The 27,027-nt window shown below is 34.2% G+C and overlaps 1 protein-coding gene across 8 annotated transcripts in view; it reads right to left on the bottom strand.

The window, feature by feature from the left end:
* Positions 1 to 16,388: 16,388 nt before the first annotated feature.
* Positions 16,389 to 27,027, bottom strand: part of LOC125055164 (neurofibromin) — a 59,169-nt gene continuing 48,530 nt past the window's right edge. For 6 of the 8 annotated variants that reach the window (XM_047657438.1, XM_047657443.1, XM_047657439.1 and 3 more), the window contains 11 exons: positions 26,423 to 26,493; positions 25,494 to 25,568; positions 24,330 to 24,410; positions 23,124 to 23,219; positions 22,919 to 23,042; positions 22,155 to 22,230; positions 21,687 to 21,774; positions 20,535 to 20,633; positions 19,588 to 19,729; positions 19,027 to 19,082; positions 16,389 to 18,334 (listed from right to left, as the gene is read on the bottom strand). In XM_047657438.1, the coding sequence (XP_047513394.1) occupies positions 19,036 to 19,082; positions 19,588 to 19,729; positions 20,535 to 20,633; positions 21,687 to 21,774; positions 22,155 to 22,230; positions 22,919 to 23,042; positions 23,124 to 23,219; positions 24,330 to 24,410; positions 25,494 to 25,568; positions 26,423 to 26,493 (899 nt within the window). In that variant the 3' untranslated portion in view covers positions 16,389 to 18,334; positions 19,027 to 19,035. The remainder of the gene's footprint in view (positions 18,335 to 19,026; positions 19,083 to 19,587; positions 19,730 to 20,534; positions 20,634 to 21,686; positions 21,775 to 22,154; positions 22,231 to 22,918; positions 23,043 to 23,123; positions 23,220 to 24,329; positions 24,411 to 25,493; positions 25,569 to 26,422; positions 26,494 to 27,027) is intronic. The other 2 variants (XM_047657444.1, XM_047657445.1) reach the window with 1 other exon arrangement.

Here is a 27,027-nt window from a genome sequence, read left to right as displayed (position 1 = left end):
AATAGCGCATTTTTTATCAACATGCAATGTTATCAATGAAGTTAGAATTAGTTATGGAAAATTATTGCTGCACAATAACGTCGAAGATACATAAATTATGTATATAGGTACTATATAAATGAACTTATGACTACTTAATGCAGCGGAGCAACTCTTTATGTGTATTACGACTTTATGGAAAGTGACTTGATCCCTTGGCGTTGCGTAGAGATGTGGGATCTTCTACCGCGTTTACCATGGAGAGTGTTCAGAGGAGTTGTTTTTTTTTATGTTACAGGAGGTAAATGGACAGGAGGTAAATGGACAGGAGGCTCACCTGATGTTAAGTGATACCGCCGCCCATGGACTCTCGAACTACCAAGGCTCGCAAGCACGCTGCCGGCCCGTTAAGAATTGGACGCTCTTTTCTTGAAGGACCCTATGTCTGGTTCGGAAATACTTCAGTAGGTACTTCAGCTGGTTCCACATAGTGGTGGTGCACCACAACCAGCTGCCCACTGAAGTGTTTCTGAACCAATTCGACTTAAATTTCAAGAAAAGAGCACCTATTTTTAAAAGGCCGGCAATGCACTAGCGAGTCCTCTGGCATTGAGAGTGACCATAGGCGACAGTATTACTTAACGTTTACCCCCTGTTCTATGTCAACAACACCAAAGTCATGATTGTTATGTTTATCGTCGTATATTTACTGAAAAAATCCTTGTATTTACATAAAATATTTTTTTTTCTTCACACTTTGCTTTGTGATAATAAAAAATAACATTTATAATGTCTTTAAATGTTTTGTTAGTGTGTTTGCCTATGGATTTAGAGCATGTCGTGACGTCATTTAAAATTTATTTAAAAACTTACTCAAAAGATATAACAGAAAATGACAATTTACAATATATTATTTTACGAAAAATTTTTAGAGTAATTTTTTTATATTTTTAACTTGTAATTTTGACTTTCAAAAGTGCCTTTTTAATAGGTCTAATTCAAAAAGATGATTTGACCTTAACTTTTAAAGGGCCAATAATATTAATTTATTTAATCGTACGACAAAAGCAGAATCAACGAAATAAATATCCTAATCTAAGCTTCGGATAGGAATATTGTAAAATTCTCGTGTCACAATAAATGAACATGACAAAATATTTAACTAGTTGCTTATTAATAATGAAAGAACGTTTTTTTAAATAAGATAAGATTTTGAAAAACAGTACTCGACAGTTATTATAAATAATTGACACTCAACATCACATATTATCATGAACGGATGAAGATTCTATTTATAGTAAAAGGAAACTTAAAATAATTTTAATTTGATTTATATAATACGAGTTTACTTCATAGGCGTAAAATGTTTAATTAAAAATAATATGATATGTTTTCCAACACACAAATATACACTATTTACATTTTACAATATTCTTAACCTATAACCGTAATTATAATAGTAAATTTTGTTGGCGCCTGATAGATAGTACCGGTGATTCAGAGCTGGTGTTTTCCTCGCTCAACGAATAAGTATCGCAATACAGAGAGGAAATGCTGCCAGCATTAAAGGTACACTGCCACAGGGTCCAAACTTTTTAAATTTGTTTTAATTTCCTAACCATAGATTCGTTTTATAGAACACAACTTCGAACTAATGCATTATGTCCAGGATGTCCGATAAAGAAATTAGTTGTAGTCTTGGCTTAGTTGTATGGTCTTTGATGATAATTATTTTCCAACTGATTTCGTCTCAAGTGATCATCGTTTATTAAGTCCAAAAATTTAAACTTTTCGTTTTATAGGAGTAAGAAGTAACGGTTTCCCGTTAATTGTGATTGCCTTTAACGTACAAAAATTTGTTGCGAACATTAAAATAAAAATTCATGGATACTCTGTCTGTGTATGTAACCTGACGTTAGTCTAAAAGACCGCCCTCGTACCGCCCTGTATTAGAAGGCCCAAACCAGCATACCAAGGGGGCCTCGGAGGGGACATACGCCACGAACGGGTCCAAACACCTCCCTCGTCCCTCGCAAGGTGTTGGTGGAGTGTGTAACAAGATCATTGAAGATTAAAGACTGTTGAGACTTCGGTGCGACCATGGTGTTTCATTAATTTGAACATCTTCAAACCGCCACCGAACTTAACTATAGTCGGGATTTGAATGCACGACCGCTATAACTCGGGAAGCTAACATACTTAGTTAAATGCGTATCAAAGTATAAATCTCACATAGAAATCAAATGTTTCGTCTTCAATATTCTCACTGGTGTCTGTTTGAAAATTAATACGTGTTAATGAAATAGTTTGCTCCTGCAAGAAAAGTGTGAGCAAAACATCGTTTATACATTTTATTTTGATTTTGAGTTCATAGATCTTTTTTTTCTGTATTAGTTCGAGTGAGTTCATAGATCTTATTAGTTGTTTCTTTATTAGTATTTGTTCGTACGGAGAATTAAGGAAACTGACTTTAGGTATGAAGGGCCTTCTATATGTAAATATTCTTATAAATCTGGCTTAAAAATAAAAAATCTATAAATCTGAATGTATCAACTCAATCAATTTGTGCTATCAACTTTCCGGCGCTTTACGTGAAATACTTCCAAAATATAATCTGAAATACTTACAAATTGCTAGCTTGTAGATCGTTCTTCATGGATCTCTTCTTCTTCTCTTCTATACTTCTATACACGCCCTCAAACTTCTGTAATCTCCTTGAATCGAATCCTGTGTCGCTTATGCTGAATTCTACGTCTCCATTGCATTTATTTTCATTAAAAACAAATGCTTTATTTGTTACACCTTCCATCTGTAAGGTATAATTTCATTTAGCTGTGTGTATCATATTGTGTATTATAAAAAAATATTTTATTATTTACTTAAGGCCCTATCTCAGCACGAATTGCTGTGTCAGTGTCCCTGTGTGATACCGAATCAACAAAAAAAAAACAAAACACGACCAATCCTCAAACTACTAAAAAGTGTGATTTTAAAAATGAGAAAGAGCCTCAAAGAAGTATACTTTACCGAAGATTTTCATAAAGAAGTATTGGAACAAAGATGTGAACTGAAACCTGGCATACATAAAAATAAAGAAAAAGAGAACTATCCAATTCACTGGAAAACCTTAAACAGAGCAAGAACAACGTTATAGCAATTAAATACAACAGAAAAAAAGCATTGCAAGCAAAAGCAAGCAAAAAAGCACTTAAAAACAACAACCAAAAGCAGAACCAGACCAGACCACCACCACCTAAAAATACATCCTTGAGTAAAGGAAGTAACAATAAACTGGATATTGTAACATATATCACGTTAGGAGAATTGGAAGAAGCCATAAAGTTTATAAAAAGGGACGTCTTTGGTCTTTGCGAAGTATGAAGAATATCAAAGACAATAATTCATTTTCAAGAAATTTCATATAGTATTGCATTTTTTTCCGAATTTAAAACACCATCAACGATAAATAAAAAGGAAAAGGACAAAAATATGCGATGTATTAACAAAAATTAAAAACCTAAATGGAATTAGACTGGGCATATCATGAGGTCGAAAAAAGAAAAATAGAATGAAGAAGGAAAACAGGCCGTCAAATAATGAGATAGGAAGACGATCTGTCGGAAGGATGGAGAAGATCAGCTCGTGAAAGAGATGAGTGGACAGGAGGAGGCCTATGCCGGAAAACAACCTGACCAACTGGCTGTTAACTAGTATGTTGTAAATAAAAAAATATGCTATCGCTTAGGTTAAAATTATGTTAATGTATATGTATATGTATATGTATATTTGGTTAGAGAACAAAGACTTTTAAAAAAAATCGTTATGATTAATTAATTAATTACATGTACTAAAAATCAATTAAAAATCCACTGGTATCAAACTCATTCTATTCGTTTCAGAACTTCATATATTCGAGAAACATATTTCAAATTTTTTTCACATATACGCTGCTTTGTTTAAAATTGATATTAATACGAAGGAATCGTAATAAGTGTTCATAATTTTACATATATTATACCATGACATTAATTTGCATGCTACAATTTACATTTTTAAGTAAAAACTTACGTAATTTAATATGTATTACACTTTTAACTTACCTTTTATATTACTAGAAGTAAAGAACTAAACACAACGGGGCGAATTCTACAATAACTTAGCATGAATGCCAACAATTATTGAATACAGTCAACGTTTGAACGAAATATAATATACATTGAACAAATGAAGATAATATTTACGAAAACAGCACGTACTAAAGGTCATTTCATAATGTTGTCACACATATAACACACGGTTTTTGTGTTTCATATGTTTTTTTAATCTGTTTAAGGATCACGCTTACATTTATGAAGATGTTATAAATAATACTATATTCATTAAATATTAATAAATATTTTTTTTTAAAACAAACTTTTAAAAGTTTAAAGTTTAATACCGGCAGCATTTCCTCACTAAATTGCTATACTTATTTGTAGAGCGAGGAAAGTACCAGCTCTGGAGCCATCGGTACTATCTACTAGACGCCAAATTACATCTTTAATTAGCCCAAGAGTCTTTAGTCCAAAGGGAACTAAATCGAAGTTGGAGGAAAGACTCTTATATTTGAACCGATTATTATTTTCCGCCTGCTCTGCGACCGCCCCAGCTTTTTGTTTGGGGTGAGACGGGGCTTACGAGTCCACATAAGTAGCATCCCATACCAAAGCCGGCTCATCTTCTAAGGGATCTACAACATTCCACCCGGCCGCTTGCCATCTTTTCTAGAGATGCCTGTTGGCTCAAAAATTGCTGGAATATTGTCGGAGGCAAGACAGCGGCGTATGAGGCCTTAGTGTCCAAGGCTACTTACTTCAAAGTACTGGACACTGAAAGAAAGAAAGAAAGAAAGAAAATATTATTCCCTACACTTAATATTTTTTGTAGCCGTACTTGACCTTTTGATTCATAAAAATTTTTTTACAAACCAAATGTGTATTAAATAATACCCTAGTAAAATATAATAATTATAAATATTGCTGAGCCTGTGCGTACGTATGCGTTTACGTGTGTTCCCGTTTGTGTGCGTGAGAGTTTTGTAAAACAAAGGCTAGGAGTTTAACTGAACTCTAACTCTAACTGAAAACTTGAACTCCTAGCCTTTGTATTATTAAAAATGACAAATAGAGCAAATAAATCATATCACACAGCTGTTTACTTGATGGAAATAATATAAAAAACATTGGAAAATTGCCAAAAATCATCAAAATTTCGCATGACGCGGAAAATTCAGTGCTAAAGGAACGAATATTATTACTGAATCAGACTGACACAATCGTATAAACAAACTTCTCGTCTCTTCTTGGGGCAGTAAGCAAGTACTTAGCTTTATTGTTTGTTTCGTTAACTTATTGTGTATGACCACCATGATTTAAAACAGTGCGAACGCCGCTTAACAATCCAAAACACAATACTCGTTAAAGAACAGTAGAAGTATTTCATGTCGCACGTTATTAATTTTTTTTAAAAGGCACACTAACGAAAAACATCTTACACTTACAGAGAACACACAAAAACATATATGCATGTGAGTGGATGATAAGTGTGCACAACAATAATGCTAAAATAAATAATAATCATCATTATAATAATATATTAATTATTTTATCATTGTAATAATACAATAATAAAATAAATAATACAATAAACTAGACTAACAAATACATTAAAAGCAATTATGCAATTTAAAAATGTAATATTTCACAGCATCTTACGCCTGAAGACATGGATCATAAGATGGATCAGCCTCGCTGTGTTTCTCTTCGAGAGATTTAACTAGATTTAAAACATTTGGTAATTCTACTAAGTTATTTAAAATCTTGCAAACAAAGAAATTTATGAATGAAAAGACAGGATGGACTTTTGGGACATTTTTTTTCTGCGGGTATTTGCAATCAGCCCTAAGGCTATGAGCGAATTTGTTCTGTGCTGTCATGTGGAGTGACTTCCAATTGGAAGCATCTACTCATGTTCTGCCTACAACTACTGCCGGTCTTCTTGCTCTAGAATATGGTGACGTTTTAGTCGACTCACATACTGTATGGTGAGTTGGCGAGCAAGTTCGTTCGGATGACAGGTTAACAGCTCTTTGTATTTAGCTGCCAGTCTCCGGATTTCTTCTTTGATAGATCTCATTTGTGTTCGTGAACTTCGTTGTTGGTTATGAATCGTGATACTTGCAACTGCTCTTATGATCTTGTTCTGTCGCTGGAGTATATTTATGTTGGTATCACTTGCGCTGCCCCAAAGTTGCAGGCCATATGTGGGACTTATTAGCATAGCAACATCAGTTGCAATAATATGGTTGCTATCCACCTCTGTCTCATAGAAAACCGGTGTGAAGAACTCGGTTATTGTACTCGCGTTTCGTGCGGTAGAAGTATGATGTGCAGTTCAAACAGAGATTACCACACGTTCCGCTGTGGAGAATCCCTAGCTCATGTTCATCATCGGAACCTTCAGCATTATCCTTCCAATTTCAATCGACTTAATAATAATAATAATTTATTTATTGCAAGAATATGGTACAAAAATGTGTAAGGTGGTACAATCGTAAGTTCGCATATTCTGCCACACACAATGGCGCGCAAATTTGTCTTTAAAGGAATTTTACATTTTACATTATTAGTCATATGAATTGGTCAGTTCTTATATTATTTGTATCGTACATATCATGTCATACTTTATTAAATTTATATCAACTACAGTGTCTCACGCAAATAATCATTGATTGGACATTTTTTTCAAAAGTAATACTGGTGTATTCGCTTTTTAAAGACTCTAGACGGAAGATCTTCTAATTATTTTGGTAATTTATTGTAAACCTTAATTGCTATACAAAAGGTGTTTTTCCTAAATAGTTCCAGATTGATTATTGGCACAGCCAATTTCTCCCCATGTCTACTTCTTACTTCGACTCCTACATTCGACTTAAAAATATGTACCTATGTTTCTGTGCACGAAAATTTTGAGCTTCTTAAATAAAGGTACGCAACTATCAAGACAGTTTGCTCCACAAATTGCTCTAATACATTTCTTTTGAGCCTTAAATACCCTATTTACCTACTTCGACTGAATTTCCTCAAATTATAAAACTATTAGATGAAAGCCACCCCTATTCCCTATGTCGAAGAACTACTTTCGGAAATAACCAATAAGGAGGAACTCTAAAAAGAGAACTCTCTAATCATATACTTATTATATACAAAAGCTAATCTTCTTTAAACAATTCCTCTTGTCTACATTAGTTTAAAAACTCTATTCGATGAAACAATCTCTAAATCTTATAAACAAATAAGTATTACTAATTTTGAAGATCCAATCGAATCCCATTTATACACAAAATTGTATATATAATTCATAATTCACTCACTATTCGCATGGTTCCCAAGAAAAAATAATACCAGTAAAAGTTAGCAGTGTAAGTAATGAATTCTTGTATAAAAGTGTATTGTAAATAAAATAAAATTAAAAATAATTGTTAAGAAATAGATTAATAAATATTTTTGGGCCGATTAAAAACTAGATTATTTTGAAAGCCATAATATATAAAAAGACCCATAATATATAAAATAGGTGATTAGGTCTATGTAAAAAATAATTTAATATTCCGATAAGAACTTTCCCCACATGGAAAGGCCCTTATAAAATAGTAAAGATAAACTGAAAAAATAACCTTACTTTACTTATTCACGTCATACATCATTTTGACGTAGTGCAAACCGCTAATGTTTCTCACCACTAACAAAAACTGATTTTATATATTATAATTAATACTATATATAAGTTATTAATAACATAAGAATAAATAAATTTTATTATATCTTATTTATTAGCCATATAAAGTACACATATGATATTAAGATAATATTTTCGTTACAGCGTATTGGCGGACGGAGAATTCAAACACCCGATCACTAATCCTGGGCTGTATTTTGACCCAATTGAGGGATTAAACATAAACACAGGGTATCTAGATATTGTTTCGCCTTACGCCTTGTTACGCCTCGTATGTATATCACATACGAGGGGCGGTCATAAAGTTCGCGGAATGACAGGGAAGGGTAATGAAATGAAACAAACTATTCCTTTTCAATGCAATTATCAGATCTGTCAAATAACTTATTAATACCGTCGAAAAAAAAGATTTGTCTTGGTCGTCAAAATAGGCCGAAATTGCCGACTTCACTTCATCATCGTCGCAAAACTTTTTTCCATGCATGTTCTTTATTTTTGTCAAATAACCCCACGGCACCACGCCCTTTGAACCGCGGTGTGGAAGGCAAATGGAGAAACCACCACACTACTCTCTCCAACAAAAAGGAATAATGGCAAATACAAATAACAGAGGCGATTAATCCACAGACAAGAGCCCGGCTCTTATATTTGAGGAAGAACTATCGTAGAACCACCACAGGAAATATAAATCTACCTTAAGGTACCTTGAATGAGGTCGATGCTACCAGATATGATAACGCATACGTAGTAGCGAAAATAATGAAAAAAGGTTGGCCTCCAAAAGAAAATTGGTATATTTAGCACTCTTTTTAAAATATACGAAAGTTTATATAAAATTAACGAAGCCAAATTTAATAATGCTACCAACGAATTATCAGTACATATAAAAACCTAAGCGTAATTTCAGACAAATATTAGTAAAATCCAAAATTAATTCTATATTAAATGGCTTAGAAGCTTCCTTATTAACATTATCATTCCAACTCTCCAACATCGTTTATGCAATCATTTGTTATAACAGTACTAATTCTAAAATGGCCGGCAAAACACTCGCGAGTCCTCTAGCATTGAGAGTGTCCATGGGTCCATCACTTTACATCAGGTGAGCCTCTTTCCCGTTTGCCCGCTGTTCTATAAAAAAAATATAAACGTTGTTAACTAGCACTTAAAAAAGTTATATCTATAGATGGCGAAGAAAACTGTTTTTCTAGGCATAACAATAGATAGTAAACTCCAATGGGGCCCACACATAGAGACTCTTTCGAATAGGCTGAGCTCTGCAGCATATGCAGTAAAGAAAATCCGACAGTTTACTGATAAGGACACGGCTAAAATTGTGTATCATAGCTACTTCCACAGCGTTATGTCGTACGGTATTTTACTGTGGGGTGCTGCTGCAGAGGTTCAATCCATATTTGTGCTGCAGAAGCGGGCTGTTCGGGGTATTTGTTGTGTTTCTCCGAGGGAGTCGGTACGGAATAAGTTTAAGGAATTAAATATTATGACACTATCTGGTCAATATATTCTTGAAGCCTTGTTGTATGTCCAAAAAAATATAAACGATTTTAAAACAAATGGTGACTTTCACCAGTATAATACGCGAAATAGAACTAATTTGAGTGTACGACCAACCAGGCTCCAAAAGATAAACCACTCCTTATATGGAAATTGTATTCGTTTTTACAACAAACTCCTAAGCGAAATTAAAGAATTTTCACTAAATAAATTCAAAGCCCTTGTTAAACGAAAATTAATCAACAAAGCTTTTTATAAATTTGAGGACTACTTAAACGATCCTAATCCTTGGGATTGAATTACTCCAGTTCAAACATTTTGTATGACAATACTTGGCGATTAAAAAGAGTGGCGGAAAGTTTCTTGCCAGTTCTTCTTACCCGCTCTACGCCCTTGACTTGCGAACTGGTAGTAAATGTAAATTTATGATTAATTTAACTTGACGATTCAAAAGTGTACTTGGTTACCCACTTGAATAAAGATATTTTGAGTTTGAGTTTGAGTTTGAAACACAAAACTACCAACTGGTTTCACGGCTTTGTCTTTGCGTATTGTTCTCACGAGAATGTAAGTGCGTGCTCCTATTTCACCATGCCTACTGCTGATAGAGGACAATTCTTTGTTTTTAATTTGATTTATTAATATTTATTACTTAAGATGTCATGTGGAACATGGTGTACCTAATGGTTGCAGCTCCTTACAAATGTTGTGTAAAACAAAAAACTTGGCGATTAAAAACAGTGGCGGAGAGTTTATTGCCAGTTCTTGTCTTCCGTTCTACGCCCTTGATTTGAGTACTGGCAGTAAATGTAAAATTAGAAGCATTTAATGTATATTACTTTTTTGACTTTCATAAGTGTACATTGTGTTATCTATATGAATAAATCATTTTTGACTTGGGTTGACTTGATGGCACGCGTTTTTTTAATTACAATTACTTTATTTTTTGATCAAGAAATTAATTGGTTTTGACGAAACCTTGAATATTTGCTGCTATATAAATGTACGTAGTGTCTGATAAATATAATTTTAACTAAGGTTTTGACTATTTATAGGTATAAAGTTATCATTTTAACCTCAGAACCAATTTTTCGATGCATTCTTGATCATGCCTGATGCATGACGAGAAAAGGAAGTTTCATCATTATCAAGTCCATCTTTATGTCCTTGCATTGAAGTGTATTTTTGAAAGTAGGTTTTACTTAAATTATATATGGAGTCATTGAAAAAGAATATCACATTTGTATTAATGCCAAGGCCCCTGGATAAAGAAAGATGGATGGTGCTGTCATTTTTAAATTATCTAATTTCAACTATCCTTCAATTTATAATGATACCACGGCCCAATTTAGGTTCCGATCTTTTTATAAATATTGAAATTTAATTTATTTACAATAATCCTTTCAATTAAACCAATTTGATATTGTCGATAAAAAATAATATATACACATTATTCGCTACTGTGAGCTCACAATATGTCGATAGTATCGACAGCATTCAGTAGGCGCAACGTCTTGGTATCACAAGCAATTGGCCTTCGCCGTGGTACATCCCATAGGTTACCGAGTTCTCGGAGACCACCTTGAGTTGCTCACCACTCCCCGGAAGACTTTCAGTGTATAGTAGGCCAACTGTAAGTGCCGTCTTGTTTCCAATTTCAAACATGTCTAAGTAAAATAATGATGGGTAAATAGGTTAGGTTGGATCCGCAATCCTGCTTTCCGAAGCAAGGTCTGTGACCTGTCCAATTCGTCGAGTGTTGAGGCAAATAAAATCAGATCGTCTGCCAACCTTATGTGGGATAATCGTTCACCGTTTATAATTAGTTCGTATTTCTCCCAACTTTTCTGAATACTTCCTATAGAACCGCCGAAAATAGTTTTGGTGAGTGATTTAATATTTAATATTTCTTTTTAGACGTTCATAAGACGTGTTCATTGTGTTACCTATATAAATAAATTATTGTGACTTTGGTCCTTACATATTAAATTGGCGTTTCTTATCGGAGTAAAGTTTTTTAAAATAATTAATATACAATAATATATTTCACTAATTAAAGTATGTACAATTGCTATCTATGCACTTTTACCATGCTATAGGTAGTTCATTGATCCCTTTACTAAAAACTATTCGGACGGGAACTAATAAAAACCTACCAGACATCAAGGTTGTTCTGATAAAACTTTGAATTGATAGATCTCGTACGGTGTTGAAACGAGGCAGAAGGGATCAACCAAACAACTCTTCAGAACACTCAACATAGTACACTTTGTAGAATACGCTAGAGACGCAATGCCTCTGCGTAGACAATAATAATTAAGCCGATCATTAAAACGATACGGTAATTAAAATAATAAATACGGTAATTAAAACATCAATAAATTACTTCAAAAATGAATTGTCATACAGATAACCTTGTAATTAGTTTGCATATTAATATTTTTAACTTTAAAACGACTTTAAAATCCATTAAAAATTATGTGCTACACTGACATAAAAAATGACTTTTAATTAGGAGACGATTTATTAATGTGTTAGTAACAATAATTTCGTAAAAGCTACGTAAAAAGAATTAGTAGAAAACAATGCAAGTTGATATTGATTATTAGATATATATTGATAGCAACCCTAACGAGTTTTTTTATTGATCAAACGGGCAGGATCACCTGATATTATTAATACCGCCCATGAACACTCACAATGCCAGAGGACTCGCGAGTGTGTTGCCGGAGTTTTAAAAGTAGGTAAGCTCTTTTCTTAAATTTCGAAATACTTCAGTAGGCAGCTGATTCCACATAGTGGTGCGGCCAAAACGGCCTTGAAACGCTCAGTTGTGGAACGACGGCTGTCGAGGTGAAACAGGTGGAATTTGCGGAGCATAAAAAATAATAATTGAAGAATTAATTGTTCTTATTCGATCTATATCAATTTTTTGAAGTTATACTTCTTTAGGCGCGTTATGAAAAATTGATGAGAGTGAAATTTTACGATTGCGCGCGCACCGTGACACAAAGTTGTCAGTGTGATTATAGCGTGCGCGAGCGAGATGGGAATAAGACAATCTACAAGTAAAAAGAAATAGAATATGCGTGAAGTTAGCAAAGAATTTTGAATGACCATAATGACATTTACCTTTTAAACAAATAAAGGAGTTTTAATTATTTTTTCAAAGAAATTTAGCAATGTTTTTTCACAAAGACCTATTGTTACTTAGTTAAAAGGTTATGAAACATACCAAGTTATTAAATTGAATTAATAATATAATAAAATAATAAATAATAATAATAACTGTTATTAACATTAATTAATAATTGAATAATATACTAAATATTAAATATTATTAAATTGTTTATGTTAAATATTAATTATTAATTAATTATATTTAAAAAAAATAAAGAAAGCCAAAGAAGTATAACTTCTTACGCGCGTACATAAGTACACGCACCCTTTTTTTTTAATATTACGGTATTCTCATAAGACAATAAAATGCACAAGTCCGGTAGTGTCGGACATCTGTTCTATCGGAGTGTGCATTAAAATATATACCGCGGTCACCCACGTAGTCCATGCGTGGCTGTGGCTTCCAAACGAGCAGAAATCCTCGGGTTGGAGGTCGCTCCGTGAAGCCTGCGATGTGCCCAGGAAACTTCTGAGCTTCTGGAAGGAGCTAAGCTGGCTTAATTAGCCATGGATTAACGCACAACGGACCAAATGGGCGTCTAAGTGCAGAAACAGAGTCCACACTACACTATAATATGTACCACGGCCAGTCGATGATGGCCAGTCTCAACAGCGTTTAGAGAGTGGCCGAATCGTCATTTCATTTCATTTCTATTTCATTTCAGACTTTAATTTTAACTAAGAATTAAATATTTATGAATATGTTAATATGGGAAATAACTATCTTTTTTATTTAAAAATTGGAGTTAAGTGTGCTATTCTTAACACAGGTCATGCGGTTAAGACCCCACCCACTTACACCGAAATATCACAGGTTATCTAATTATCTATAAATTATACAGATTATCAATTAAATGTTGACATCTGAGGTCAAGAATAATAAAAGTTGTAGCGCCCCAAGATTATTATGTTTACAAAACAACATTGTAAAGTAGGAATGTTAAATTAATATCCAAATTATTTTGTGGCGATAAAGATATATATTTTTTAAACAATTAAGTAATATAATAGGAAATTAGCTTCAAAAAAAAAACTCAAATAATATTATTATTTTAGCTTTAAAAAAAGTTATACTTGCAAAGCTACAATTCTGCAAACGTTCGCGTTTACTTAAAGCCTTTCAAGAGAGAAACAGCACGTCAGTCAGTTTCACATACCTACGCATTATTATTTTTTTTTTTTTACACTTATCAGGTCAGCCTCCTGCCCGTTTGCCCCCTGTTCTATAAAAAAATTTCATTGCAATAACTACAGTACAATTTATTTAATTTAAATAATTAAATAAAATATTTTGTGGCCTTTTCGCATTCGAGGGATCTCTTCCAGCCCACTGTGAGGAAAAAAATAATTTGAGCGAAAGCTGTGCAAGCGATACAATTACTTAGACATAAATAATGGAACAAAACAAAGCAATTAAAAAATATGTAGACAATGAAAAGGACACGTGAATCATGATAATTTCAATTACTACGAAAGTTATACATACGATGTGGACAGGTAATGCTTGTATTGTAATCAGAAATATCCAGCCACTCGCGCCTCCTACAATTATTGCTTTGCGCGAGATCGATCTTATACGAGACATGACGTCGACTTAAATTACGTAGTACCTAATTTAAATGTATCTCCTGGATCAAGTAAGTTTCACCATGGCCAGCCATGATGGGGGCTTTTTATTGATGTGATTTTATCGGAGATATCCATTCAATAGATAATTATTAAGTTAATAATCGATATTGATTTTACAAAGGACTTTTAAATAAATAAGTGGCGCTACAACCTCTCTAGGTCTGGGCCTAAGATTTCTAAATCTGTTTCATGATCATTTGACGATCTAATAGGCAAGTAGGTTATCAGCCTCCTGTGCCTGACACACGCCGTCGACTTTTTGGGTCTATGGCAAGCCGGTTTCCTCACGATGTTTTCCACCGCCTACAAAGGGCTTAAATTTCGTAATTAATAAGTTAAAAGTATCCATAAACAGCATCGTGAAAGTTGATGAAGCAAGGTGTGTCAGTACCGTAGCAAGAGGAGATTAATAGGTGAACGGAGCTACGTGACATCTGAATCCGTTCGATTTGTAAACAATTTTTGTTTCGTCGAGAATCAAACCCCGAAGGAGGTTCGGGTATGGCAAGTTAGGTAAAAGGGTAGATTAAATAAAACCAGTCTTATTTACGTACATTTTTAAAATTACAATAAATTACACATTCACATATAACAATCAATAAAATTAGCTCTTAATATTTTATAAATACAATCTCTATTCTTTGCTTAATGTATGCAATGGTTCATAGATTATAAATGCTATTTCATGTAAATTTCTCGTTTTCTATAACTAAGAGGCGTCAGCAAGCTGAAATGTGATTTATTTAGCCGTTTCAAGGCTCTATTACATACTAAAAAACTGGATTTGGTTAAACACCACCCTTGTTTTCAGGAGACTGAAACATTTTCAGGCTGTTTCAGAGCAAATTTCTAGTTATCAGGTACAATATTCAGGAAACCCGTTTTTAGGCGTCAGGACTGGTAGTATCCCTTTGGTTAAAATAAGATTCTAGGGTGAGATTTCTTGGTGTAGGACTAGGACCGAATGATGCGCAAGAGGGGAAGAAGCTTCATGAAGCCAGACTGAACATGGAATGTAGAATATATAATGCGGAAATGTTGGAGAGACTGGGGCTGCGTGTGCCAAATAATCACACTCGACGTGGAAAGCGGTCTGAATTGCTTGCAGTGCCTCGAGCAAGTACAAATTTACTCAGGAAAGAGCCATTTCCGCGTGTGTTGCGCACCCACAATATTATTGCACGGATATATTTAGTTGCCCACTGTTTTGTTTATATTATGTTTTTAGTTTAATTTTTATATTTATAAATTTTCTTTATAGTATCAATTAAAATAGGAAATAAAATAAATAAAAGAACGCCGTAGTCGTTCTAAATCCTTATGACCCCCTAGCTCTTATCATACACGATAGATTTAAACTCAATGAAACAACCCACAGTACAATAAAATTATTCTATAGAAAAATTTGTGCCTACAATGCTTTTGTCATGCCAACATAAACGTAACTAAGCCGATGACTACTTCCCTAAAATACATATAATACATGAAAGGGCAAATCTAGGACCTGGATAACCTGGTCCTGGCGCCTGGACACGGCCACGCTGTATCGCAAATGTTTAATGAATATTATTACAAAATTCTGTATAATCCGATAATTTTTGTATTACATTATATAAACATAATTCAATTACACACACGCTTAATACGTACTTTTTATTATTTTCCATTGCATCAATGGCGCTTGTGTCTTAGAATAAAGTAACTTAGTAGCGCGCATTAAAATCTGCGATAAGTAATTATTAACATATTACTAAATTAATTCACAACACATAATAACCGTTTATATAAAGGTAGGCCTTACTAAACACAATTATAAATTTTAGTACAACACTTAATAAACTCACGCTCATAAAGTATCAAAATTGGCAAGACAAAATTAACTTTATTTACAGCGTGGACTTTTGGTACTTTATGAACAAACTTACAAATTATTCTAATGAGATCTTAAAATCTGTATAAAAAATAAATGCTTAATAATAGGATCCCACCACTCCAATCTCTACTATTTTTTGATGAAATTAATTTTATATTAATGTTGCGGAAGAGTCAATGGATAGCGATAGGTGGCCTATAGAAAGTTAGTAGCAATCATTATAATTGATTTGTTAATTAATAAAAATTTATGCCTCATAAATACGAATTTAAATAATGCTTGTCTGTAAAGTCGGTTTACGGACGATAGTTAACGTGAAAACGTCATTACAAAACATTGATGAAATGATTGCATACGTTTATGACTAAAATTGAATCATTTATAATGAATTATCACTGTTTTGTATGGATACAAAGGAGTGAATCCTCGGACGCTCAGGCCAATTGAGTGGAAGAGATAGATGCGGCGCAAGCGTACAATAAGCGTAACGGGACAATGAGTGTAACGGGACAATTAGTCATGTTTGTTCGTGCGTGCAGGCGGCGTTCATCTATTAATTAGACGTTGTCACGTCAAAAATACTAGACTACAGTACTAGTTTAGTTTGGTTAAATAGGCATCTCCTGGACAAGCGTGCCCTCCAATAGGCCGCATCTCACTCACAGGTGGGATTGTGGCCAAACGTCTGTCCAGTTTTGTATTTTAAAAAAGTTGTTGAAGCACGTAGCAATCTGTTCTTTTCTTTTGCGGGAGCGTTTGCTTTTACCTGCATCGGGAATCGTTTATAGCAACCTCTGCTGGCCAATATTTAACTGGCAACCATGGATTGTTCATTTTATAAAAACATATCACTAGTTAATTAACAAAATTATACTCTGTTTACACCTGGTAACCCTAACTTTGCTGACTGAGAGCTGCCAACCATTTCAATACTCCTTTAAAATGATATAACATTGACGAAAAAAACATATATCAGCAAATTATACAAAAATTAAGTGCGGCTTATTTTCTATAGGCCTATAGCTAATCCATTGATACATTTAACATTAATTTCATTTAAAAAAAAACAGCTAATAAAGCGGTGGGATCTTAATCCATAACATAGTTTGTACGATATAATTACTACTCCAAAATACAAATTAATTAATATACGAAAAGACATTTCTATATTTATTTTGAAACGCAACTAATGTTTAGTTCGTAACTACGTCACGAGATGTCCTTTTTTGTTTAATCTCACATTAAATTGTATTCCCCAAATATTGCTTTACAACATCCACGTACGTATACGTACACATGAATTTGATAACAATCCTATTTACTTTGTGTTAAGGTGTGTTTTTCAATATCTCAGATCTACAGTAATTTGTATCTAAACATTTTATTGGGTGCGTAAAGATCGCCCCATCATCATAAAATGCTGTAATAAAGTAATAAATAATAATATAAGAGCTGTTTAGATGGGTCATGATGCCACCAATCCACCCACTTTTAGAAAACTTACTGGCCCGTCACGTGATAATAATTAAAAATAAATACATGAGTGGCGTTACATTTTTAGGTCTGGGCCTCAGATTTCGGTATCTGTTTCATGATTATTTGTTAATATAATAGGCAATTATATCAGCCTCCTTTGGGCTAAGGTAAGCCGGTTTCCTCACGGTCTTTTCCTTCACCGTTCGAGCGAATGTTAAATGCGCACATAGACAGAAAGTCTATTGGTGCACAGCCGTGGATCGAACCTACGACCTCAGGAATGAGAGACGCACGCTGAAGCCACTAGGCTAATACTGCTCACGTGATATTAAAGTCTATCATAGAGAAACCGTTTAGATTCCAATATACAGTTTGATAAATGACCGAGTCACGTGATCTGTGGTCAAAGGCATTTAAATCAAAGCACTTGCTCCATTCGTGGTGGTGGAGGTCAAATCGCTCACAAATTATATGGTATGATTAAATTTTTGTGACACGTTTTCGTATAACGCCATTTCCGTCCCCAATATAACGCGGTATGGCCCCGCTATAACGCGGAGATTTCTTAGGTTACATTTATGAAGAAATTTATAATGATTTATCAAGTCCATAATTAGTTTCAATTGTGTTGTTATAAAACTAAATAACTTTATTAAATTCGAGTTGCAAGTTTTTGAATTGCTAGCACGATTTTCCTTTAACGCGGTCCGGGTCTACCGCGTTATACGGGGGATTATCGTACAGATGTTTTAAATAGCAAAAGAAAGAGCTCTGTCTGCTGACTTAGTGTCAATGTTACCGTCTAAACCGAAACTTAGGTAGGAAATAATAAAGTCTATTGAATATTATTTTGTACGGTGCTCTGCGATGCTTGCGTTCAGGCCATTTAGGAGTCGTGTCCTCATTCTGAAATACATAAAACGCTTAACATATTTTCTATTTTGGCATTGACATTAACATAAGTGCCAAGTCTAAGTGCCAAGTCTAAGTGATATCCATATGTCAAAAATGAATTGGAATTTGACATACAAATCTCGTTTCTGCATTCCATCCATATTCTAATTTCAAGTTACAATATCGTTTTGAGCGCTGTCATTTGTCAAACTTAATACAGAAAAATGGTTTGACAGCTTAAAACTAGATTTAACTTCAATTGACATTCTAGCGGACCTATGCGTATTCGACAATTGTCTCTTAATAATTACTTACTGCATTTTTGAAGTGAAAACTTCTTTAGCGGCGTTGTACACTTTTTTTGGAATTGGTAAAAAAAGTTAAACTCGCGTCAGGACACGTGACCTGATCGAAAATTCGTAAGACGGATGGAGAGTAGACAGCTGGCGCGGCGTATTTAATGTAATATAAATTGTCATGTTTGTGTACGATTGCGCAATAAATAAATATTGTATTCTACCACATAAATGATAGTACTTTTATACTGATAATTAAAGCAATTCGTGCAAAATTATTCCCTAACCATTCCAAAATATCAAAAATGCACAACGTTAATATTCAAGTTTTCTCTTCTGCCGGCACTCACAGAGAGCAACCCGTGTTTTTTTAATTACGTAATAATGAAAAAATAATAATATTCTTACTTGTAAACGCTAGGGTTCTTGACCTGGACAGTAGATGGTCGAAGGTCGAAGTCCACCTGTAAAACATTAAATCCTACTCAAAAAGGGAAAAGTATAGGATTTACGGCATTTTTTCCGCGCACCACCATGTCTACATAGTACCAGCTGTCCACTGAAGTATTTCCGAACCAATTCGCCTTAGGCTCCTTCAAGAAAAGAGCGTATCGATTCTTAAAAGGCCGACCATGCAATTCTTCTGGCACTGTATGTCCATGAATGGCTCTTGCACATTTGCCCTTTGTTCTATAATTTTTTTTATGTTACTCATCTGTTGTTAGGTGGACACTCTCAATCCCAGAGGGCTCGCGAGTGCGTTGCCGGACTTTTAAGAATAAAAAAATTGGAACTATTCAATAATTCAAATAAATTTAAACCACCTCAGTAATTACGTGGTAATCCCACTTGGGAATATTACCCGAAGCTCCCGGGTTAGATTTTGTGTATATATGTAATATACTTACATATTTTTTATAAAAATAATTACAATTGTTAAGACCAATAGTAAAATTATTTAATAATTACCGAGTAAACATCTTTCGGTGTCTGCTCGGTCGGGGTCAGGCGGCGGTGTCCTCACGCGGGGTTCATCTCCCGGAAGGCAAGTCTCAACCATTGCCTCTAAGCAGTTCACGAACAGCTCGCTACTTTCTGCTGTGCATTGGTTCTGAAATAGTATTTAAAGTATAAAACATTTTGTACTAAAAATAGCTGATAGTAGAGAAGTTATTGTTATTTTTACTCAAACTCCGTACTGTTGTATCGGCCTTTGGGCAATAACGTGGAAATTTCGTGGTTGTTTTTATTTATTTCGTAATCCTACATCTAAAATAATATAATATATATATATATATAACAATTATACTAAAGATATAGCTAAACATGGAATACATAATATACAAAAACGTTACAACATTTACGAAAGGAAATAAATATTATTAAATTTATCTACGTAATACCTAATTCAGCTATGTTATATAATGTTGTGAATGTTTTAATGATAATTGAAACTCGAATTATATATTACTAGCAAAAAATTAAAAAAAATTTTTTTTTTCAATTTTCACTTATGAGTCATGATCATTTATATAGTAACTGATGTTTGCGCCTGTCGACTTCTTATTTTTTTAAATAGCTTTTAAGTAAATAACATTATGTACTTATTTTTATATATCAGTGGGCAAACGGGCAGGTGGCTCATCTGTGGTTAAGTGATATACCCATGAACACTCGCAATGCCTAAAAGGCCGGCAACGCACTCGGCGTACCTTTTAGGAATTGGTCCAATTGGTTGAGAAAACTAAATGTTGTTGCTGGTTGGTTGGAATTTTTGTTTGTGTTTTTATTAAATGCGTATTTAAGATAAATAAAGAGTCGAACCAATAAATAATGACAAGGTACAAAAAATTCAAATAGGGTTTATAAATCACCTTGAAAAATCAATCTAATTAATTTCATCCAAATTTCCTCACCTTAGTAAAAGGCCCGGCAAATCTCCAAAGACCGCCGAAGCCACAACTCTGCATATAATGCAACTGCTGCTGACTCGCATCTTCAGACGCTATCATGTTCTAGAATAAAATAGAAATAACATGTCACAAAGCTAACAGTTAAAAAGAGACATAAAAACGTTTGTTGATACACCAATCAGGGAGCTCCTTTGCGTACACGTACCAACTTCAACGACCTTAATACGAACTTTACGTACGTTTCAAGTAATCGTCAATACGCTACTTTCTGACAGCTCAAAAGTATTGATTTAACAATTTGTTTACTACTAGTGTAGAACACCAGGCTATGTTCACATGTAACGCGCGTTAACGCGCGTCAACGCGCAATCAAATTTGAAGAGAGTTCAGATGATGAGCGCTAATGCGCGTTGCGAAAGTACTCGTCAGTCTAGTTCGGTAGAATGTAGAGAATGGACGTGGAAGAGGCTATTATTTTGTGGTTATATTATAAAGAAAAATATAGAAAAAGAAAACGTACACATTGGGTTCATCCAATTTTGAAAAATAGACCCAGTTTGTTATAAATATAATTACGAAAATTAACAAAATTACATGCGATCGCGATGAAAGCGCGCGCTCAACTGAACAGCATACGGACATTACATTAATATCAAAGCGCGCGTCAACGCGCGATCACCTGCGTCTAGAGACTTTTTCTCTGAGCGCCGCGTTGACGCGCGTTAACGCGCGCTCATGTGAACAGTTGTATGAAAATACCACAATGTCTAGTCGCGCGATTTGAAAACGCGCGTCAAGTTTTTGCCATCTGAATATAGCCGTATACTAAAACCAATGACATACATATATGTGTCAATATGATGACACATAATATATGTATGTACATTATAACCATTATATTGCGTGAAAAACGTCACAAATTTATTCAAAACATCGACGCTCGAATTTGACATTCGAATACAGAATGTCTAATTAATATAATCTGTTGATATGCATAATATATAATTATTTGATTTATGTAGTGATTTTTTAATTTAAAGAGATTTTTTTTATTCTGGAGACACACTGCCAGAGGACTTGCAAGTGCGTTGCCGGCCTTTTAAGTCGTTCCATCCAGCTCATCGTCGTCAGCTTATATATGAATTAGAGTCTCACCTGAATGATACATTGTACTGCGCTCAATATGACTTGGTCACTGCAGTGCATGAGGACATGATTGATCTTCATATCCAACAGGCTATGACTGAAATTAGGGATACAGGAGATTTTAAAGTGATTTCTGAAGGAAAAACAGTTCTTCTTGGTAAAAGAGTGGCGGAGAGTTTCTTGTTCAACTTCAAATCAAACAAAACAAACATCAAACACAAATCCAGTAAACACGTAAACAAACGGGTCAAGTTTTTCACGTGTTAATATTCTTAAATTACACAAATAACATACATTATTTTCGATCAAAAACAGTCTCCGACGTAAAAACAAAATTTATAATCAATATTTTAAAAAAAATTATATATTTTACTCTATAAAGCTATTTAAACAGATTACTCTCAATAAAACTTAAGTTTGAATATAATATTAGTGGAGAATTAAGTAAAATTTAATTTGACTTGAGTTCAGACTTACATGACAGGAAACACTTTCGGAAACACAATGGAGCCTTCAGCTAAGTATTGGTACAGGATTCTTATCTCATCTTCCTCTGTAAAGAACAAACGAATCACCTCAATCACGGCTTTAGCACAACTTGAGTGTACGACCAACAAGGCTCCAAAACCACTAATATGGAAATTGTGAAATTAAAGAATTATCACTAAATAAATTCAAAGCTCTCCTTAACGTAAATTAATCAATAAAGCTTTCTATAAATTTGACGAATATTTAAATGATAATAATCCGTGAGATTGATTTGCTACAGTTCAAACAATTTGTATGACTCAAAACTTAGCGATTAAAAAGAGTGGCCAAAAGTTTCTTGCCAGTTCTTCTTGCCCGCTCTACGCCCTTGACTTGCGAACTGGTAGTAAATGTAAATTTACAATTAATTTAACTTGTTTTTTGACGTTCATAAGTGTACTAGTTTTACCTATATGAATAAAGTTATTTTGAGTTTGAACTTTCATCCCTGAGGTCGTAGGTTCGAACCCCGGCAGTGCACCAATGGACTTTCTGTCTATGTACGCATTTTATATTCGCTCGAACGGTGAAGGAAAACATCGTGAGAAAACCGACATGTCTTAGACCCAAAAAGTCGAAGGCGTGTGTCAGGCACCGGAAGCCTACTTGCCTATTAGATTGACAAATCATGAAACATATATAGAAATCTGAGGCCGAGACCTAAAAAGTTTGTAGCACCTGATTTCTTTTATTTATTTATTTATAAACATTACCTGACGTATATTTAACTAATGTAGCGAGAACTGTCAGAACCAACGCTTGCGTAGTGAAGTCTGACAGCACGGAAGGATCCAGAAGACTGTTGTACTCTGTTCCGTTCTTTTCTGTAGATGATTGCTGTAAGAGGTAAAATTATTTTGTTTAGTATTAAAATCATGCTGTGTCCGCTATTTCAATAATATACACCGAATTTCTCACCTTTTCATCGGTGGGAAAGCTGTCCCCAGATTTGGTAGAGGCAGGTCGTTCAGATCCATCTAAGCTACCCTGAGATTCACGCCCATCTTCATCAACCTGTAGCATTCGCCACAATCACATTAAAAAACTACATAGACAAAGCTACTTATTTTCGAGATAAGAAAATATTCTCTATCTCTAATAATCGAAAATAATCTCTATTCTAATATATTCTCGATTTAAGAAAATCATATATTCATTTATAATATATAATTTGTAATTTATACAAAACCCAGCATAAATTTTATGTATTTTTACAATTAGTTACATTTAATTGGAACTTAACATAAACTTATACAATATCTGACTGAATATTCTTTGACTCAAAACGGGACATTGGTTTAATTTAGGTCAAATAATAAGTGGTCAAAGACAACATATTTTTAAAGTTATTTAGAAAAAGTTAGTTGGCATAAAAGTTACGAATCACAAAATATAGTTACCCAAAATGTTAAGTTATATTTATATTTACCAGAAGAACCAATTTGTTTTAATATAGCTGGTAACCATTTCAAATAAGAATGAAACTCTTGGAACGTTTTTATATTCTGCTGCTTAAATTTGCGTCCCACAGTTCATTTCGGGGACTGGGACTCGTAATTGTAAAAAGGGACAGTCACGTTCAAATCAAATCAAATCAAAATTCGTTTATTCAATTTAGATGCTTCTTAGAGCATGCTTATGAATGTCAACAACGTTTACAAAATTCACGAAAGAGCAAGACTACGCCATCCGTTCGCAAAACTACTAGGAGGCCTTGTTCTGAGAAGAACGGGCAAGAAACTCAGCAAGTTTTGCCCTCCCTTTACATTACAATTATTCAAAGGAAAATGTCATAAACCACAACGTCATTAAAGTTACATAAGTAAAAAAAAAAAAACTGTTCTGTGATTTACCACATTCACCATTACACACATATTCATAACACTTCAAAGATAACAAATCAAATTATAAGAATATAATTAGAACTATTGCCAAGCGTTTTTATCTTCCAGGTAGTCATTGACTGTGTAGTAACCTTTACACATTAAGGTTTTTTTGATATGTGTTTTGAATCTGTTTAAAGGCAGTTCCAATATTTCACTAGGAATCATGTTATAGCAGCATATACTTATACTTAGGTTCAAAACGGGACGTCCGGTCACGTTCCCCACAATAGTAACTCACGTCTGGTGTATCATCCGTGCTCTCCCTGGCCGCATCACCCGTAGCTCCGTGTTGAACGCTATGCGCCCGGCCTTCACTATCCTGAAATTATATTTTTATTTAATTAAATCTAAATTGAGTTCCATGGAAGGTTTTCTATAGGCTTTGCACATTCGGGTCTCTACAACTAGAGGGGGTTTTCGTGTTGCTACGGGGTTAGTCAAATTGGACCTGCAATGTCGCATGCTTAGTGGAAAATTTAGTCATAATTTAAATGTTGAGCGGTCTTCGGGTAGAAAGGGTACTAAAGTCGACGCATTTTAAACTGAGTCGTCGGGCAATAACTGACAGTAGGAATGTGCACGCAATGCAACCCGTTATCGATTCTTACCTACCTGCGCACGCGGGGTCGATGCGTCTAAGTATTTTAAGAGATCAAGCACCACCTTTGATAATTAAGCTACAGGAAGATGACACCGGGGAAGAACGTATGAGGATTTTTGCAGAACTAAGAAATATCTATAGAAAAGATAAAATCAGGGCCACATTACGATCTATATAGTTTTTCTATGATTGCGTCGAAACAAACATTTTATCTTACAAATTAAAAACTTAACATAATTTAGCATATCGATCGTACCTATCCCGTTATCGATATGCACCTCTACAATTCCTACGTACATCACTACACCTTTCCATAAGACCTGTAAGTGCGTGTAAGACAGACAGATAAATATGATTTAACCCACAGCTCAGTTCATAATGCGTCGACTATAATTGGTTATTAATAAATCTATTGAATGCGTTCTTTGACCACGTCAATCGAGTCTTGAAAATCAAAAGATCTGAAGCACAAAATTGCGATAGTTTAGTCTTTTCTTTCTGTTGTCTTCTAACAGCAATAACGCATAGATTTTATGTACAAATGTCATTCGAAAGGGACTACTAAATACTTAGTTTTCATATCTGAATGATTACGGCCCAAGTTTTCTATCTATAAATCATTGGGGCTTCTGTACAAAGAGGACTTATTATCTCTGTAAAAGGGATTTTAGGACATAAATACATCAATTTCAAGGAACACTTTTGAACTGGGTTTACATACAAATTATTTAAAATAAACATCAATTTAGGACGTCTATGCATTTAAATTCAAATAAATGTGGAATTATAAGCTATAAGCACCCTAGGCGGTTTAATGGTCTCTTTAGCTGTAGGCACGGAGAACGATCTTTGCGTTTTGAAGCGCATTCTAGCTGACTACATGTGGAAGCAAAATATCCGTTTAATAACAGTTATTGAATGTGAAATAGCAGTTATTAACAGTGATATCGTTAAAATAACAGTTACGACGGACAGCAGCAACGTAAATGATTGCATACAAACGATACAGATCGATCCAAGTCGCATGAAAAGACAATGTATAGAAGAATGATTAGAAATATAGATAATAGTTTTATGACAAATGGTTATTTTATTTTACTTTAGCAGTACTTAAAGTCGTTAAAGGTTTTGTCGTTACATTAGTGATGATTGAATTTATTTTCATAAACTTTTTGACGTGACAACGTCAAATAAATCGATGAACGCCGGCTGCTCGTACGAAAAAGCATGACTAATTGTCCCGTTACGCTCATTGTACGCTTGCGCCGCATCTATGTCTCTTCCACCCGTTTGGCCTATGCGTCTTCTAGCGTCATATGTTCATTATCAACGCACCATTTGTCATAAATAGAAATACACAATCATACCACTAACTACAAAACGAATCAGAATATTCCTCAACAAAATACACCTTTACAGAAATCATTTTAAATAATTCAAGACACCACAGACTATACCACAGCCACGCTTAGCAGTTTGCTGATTACAAATATCATATGAAAAATCACTTGTAATTTATAGCACCTGCTATTATTTCAAGATAATAATTGATACACTAAAATAACTAAGATTTGGTATTTGTACTAAAAAGGTTCATCTTCAAGAAGTAGTTTTGGCCATGGGGCTAAAGTGGATAAGCGTGGATCTGGTATTCAGAGTAGATGGTTTATGGTAGCTGAAATTAAAGTAATTGTCTATAGCATGTTTTAATATATTTTAAAAAACATTACCTGATGCGATATATTTGATGGATGTGGACTTTGGCCACCATTACTTGATGAGGCCACTGTTGGTGATTTGCCTAAAATATAAACAACATTCTTCATAAAAACGAAATCGATATCATTGCACTCTTTCTCTCAAAGCGTGGTAACGCTGTGATGAAAAGAGAGCGTAGAAGTATGAATAATGCAATTAGACTTTTAAAAAGCGCAAAGACCAGTTTTCAATGGGTATCCTAGGATTTGGCCTCCGCATGAAAAGTTGTCAAACTAAAAATTAAAAAATCTTTAGATTTAATTCATGTCACGTTAGTTCATGTGACGAAAAAAAAGTCAGTTACTTTTTAAACTAAAGCACTCTTTCGTCTCTTTCTGTCAAATTGTGTTTACGCTGCGTTGAAATGAGATAGACGGTTTGCATTCCATGACCAAATCTGAAACGAAAGTAATGACTAATAGGGAAACTAATAACATTGAATTCAAATATGTATCACTACGTATATCTAGGGCAAATAATATCATGTAAAGACCAAACAGATCTTGAGATAGAAACTAGATTGTCTTGCGCCTTGTGTCACATAAGGCTGCCATATTTGGGCACTATCTCAGAAATA

This window comes from Pieris napi, chromosome 13 (genome assembly GCF_905475465.1).
Source record: "Pieris napi chromosome 13, ilPieNapi1.2, whole genome shotgun sequence".
Classification (NCBI taxonomy): domain Eukaryota; kingdom Metazoa; phylum Arthropoda; class Insecta; order Lepidoptera; family Pieridae; genus Pieris; species Pieris napi.
The sequence above is the reverse complement of the archived record's forward strand: the minus strand, read 5'-3'. Positions and strand labels throughout refer to the sequence as shown.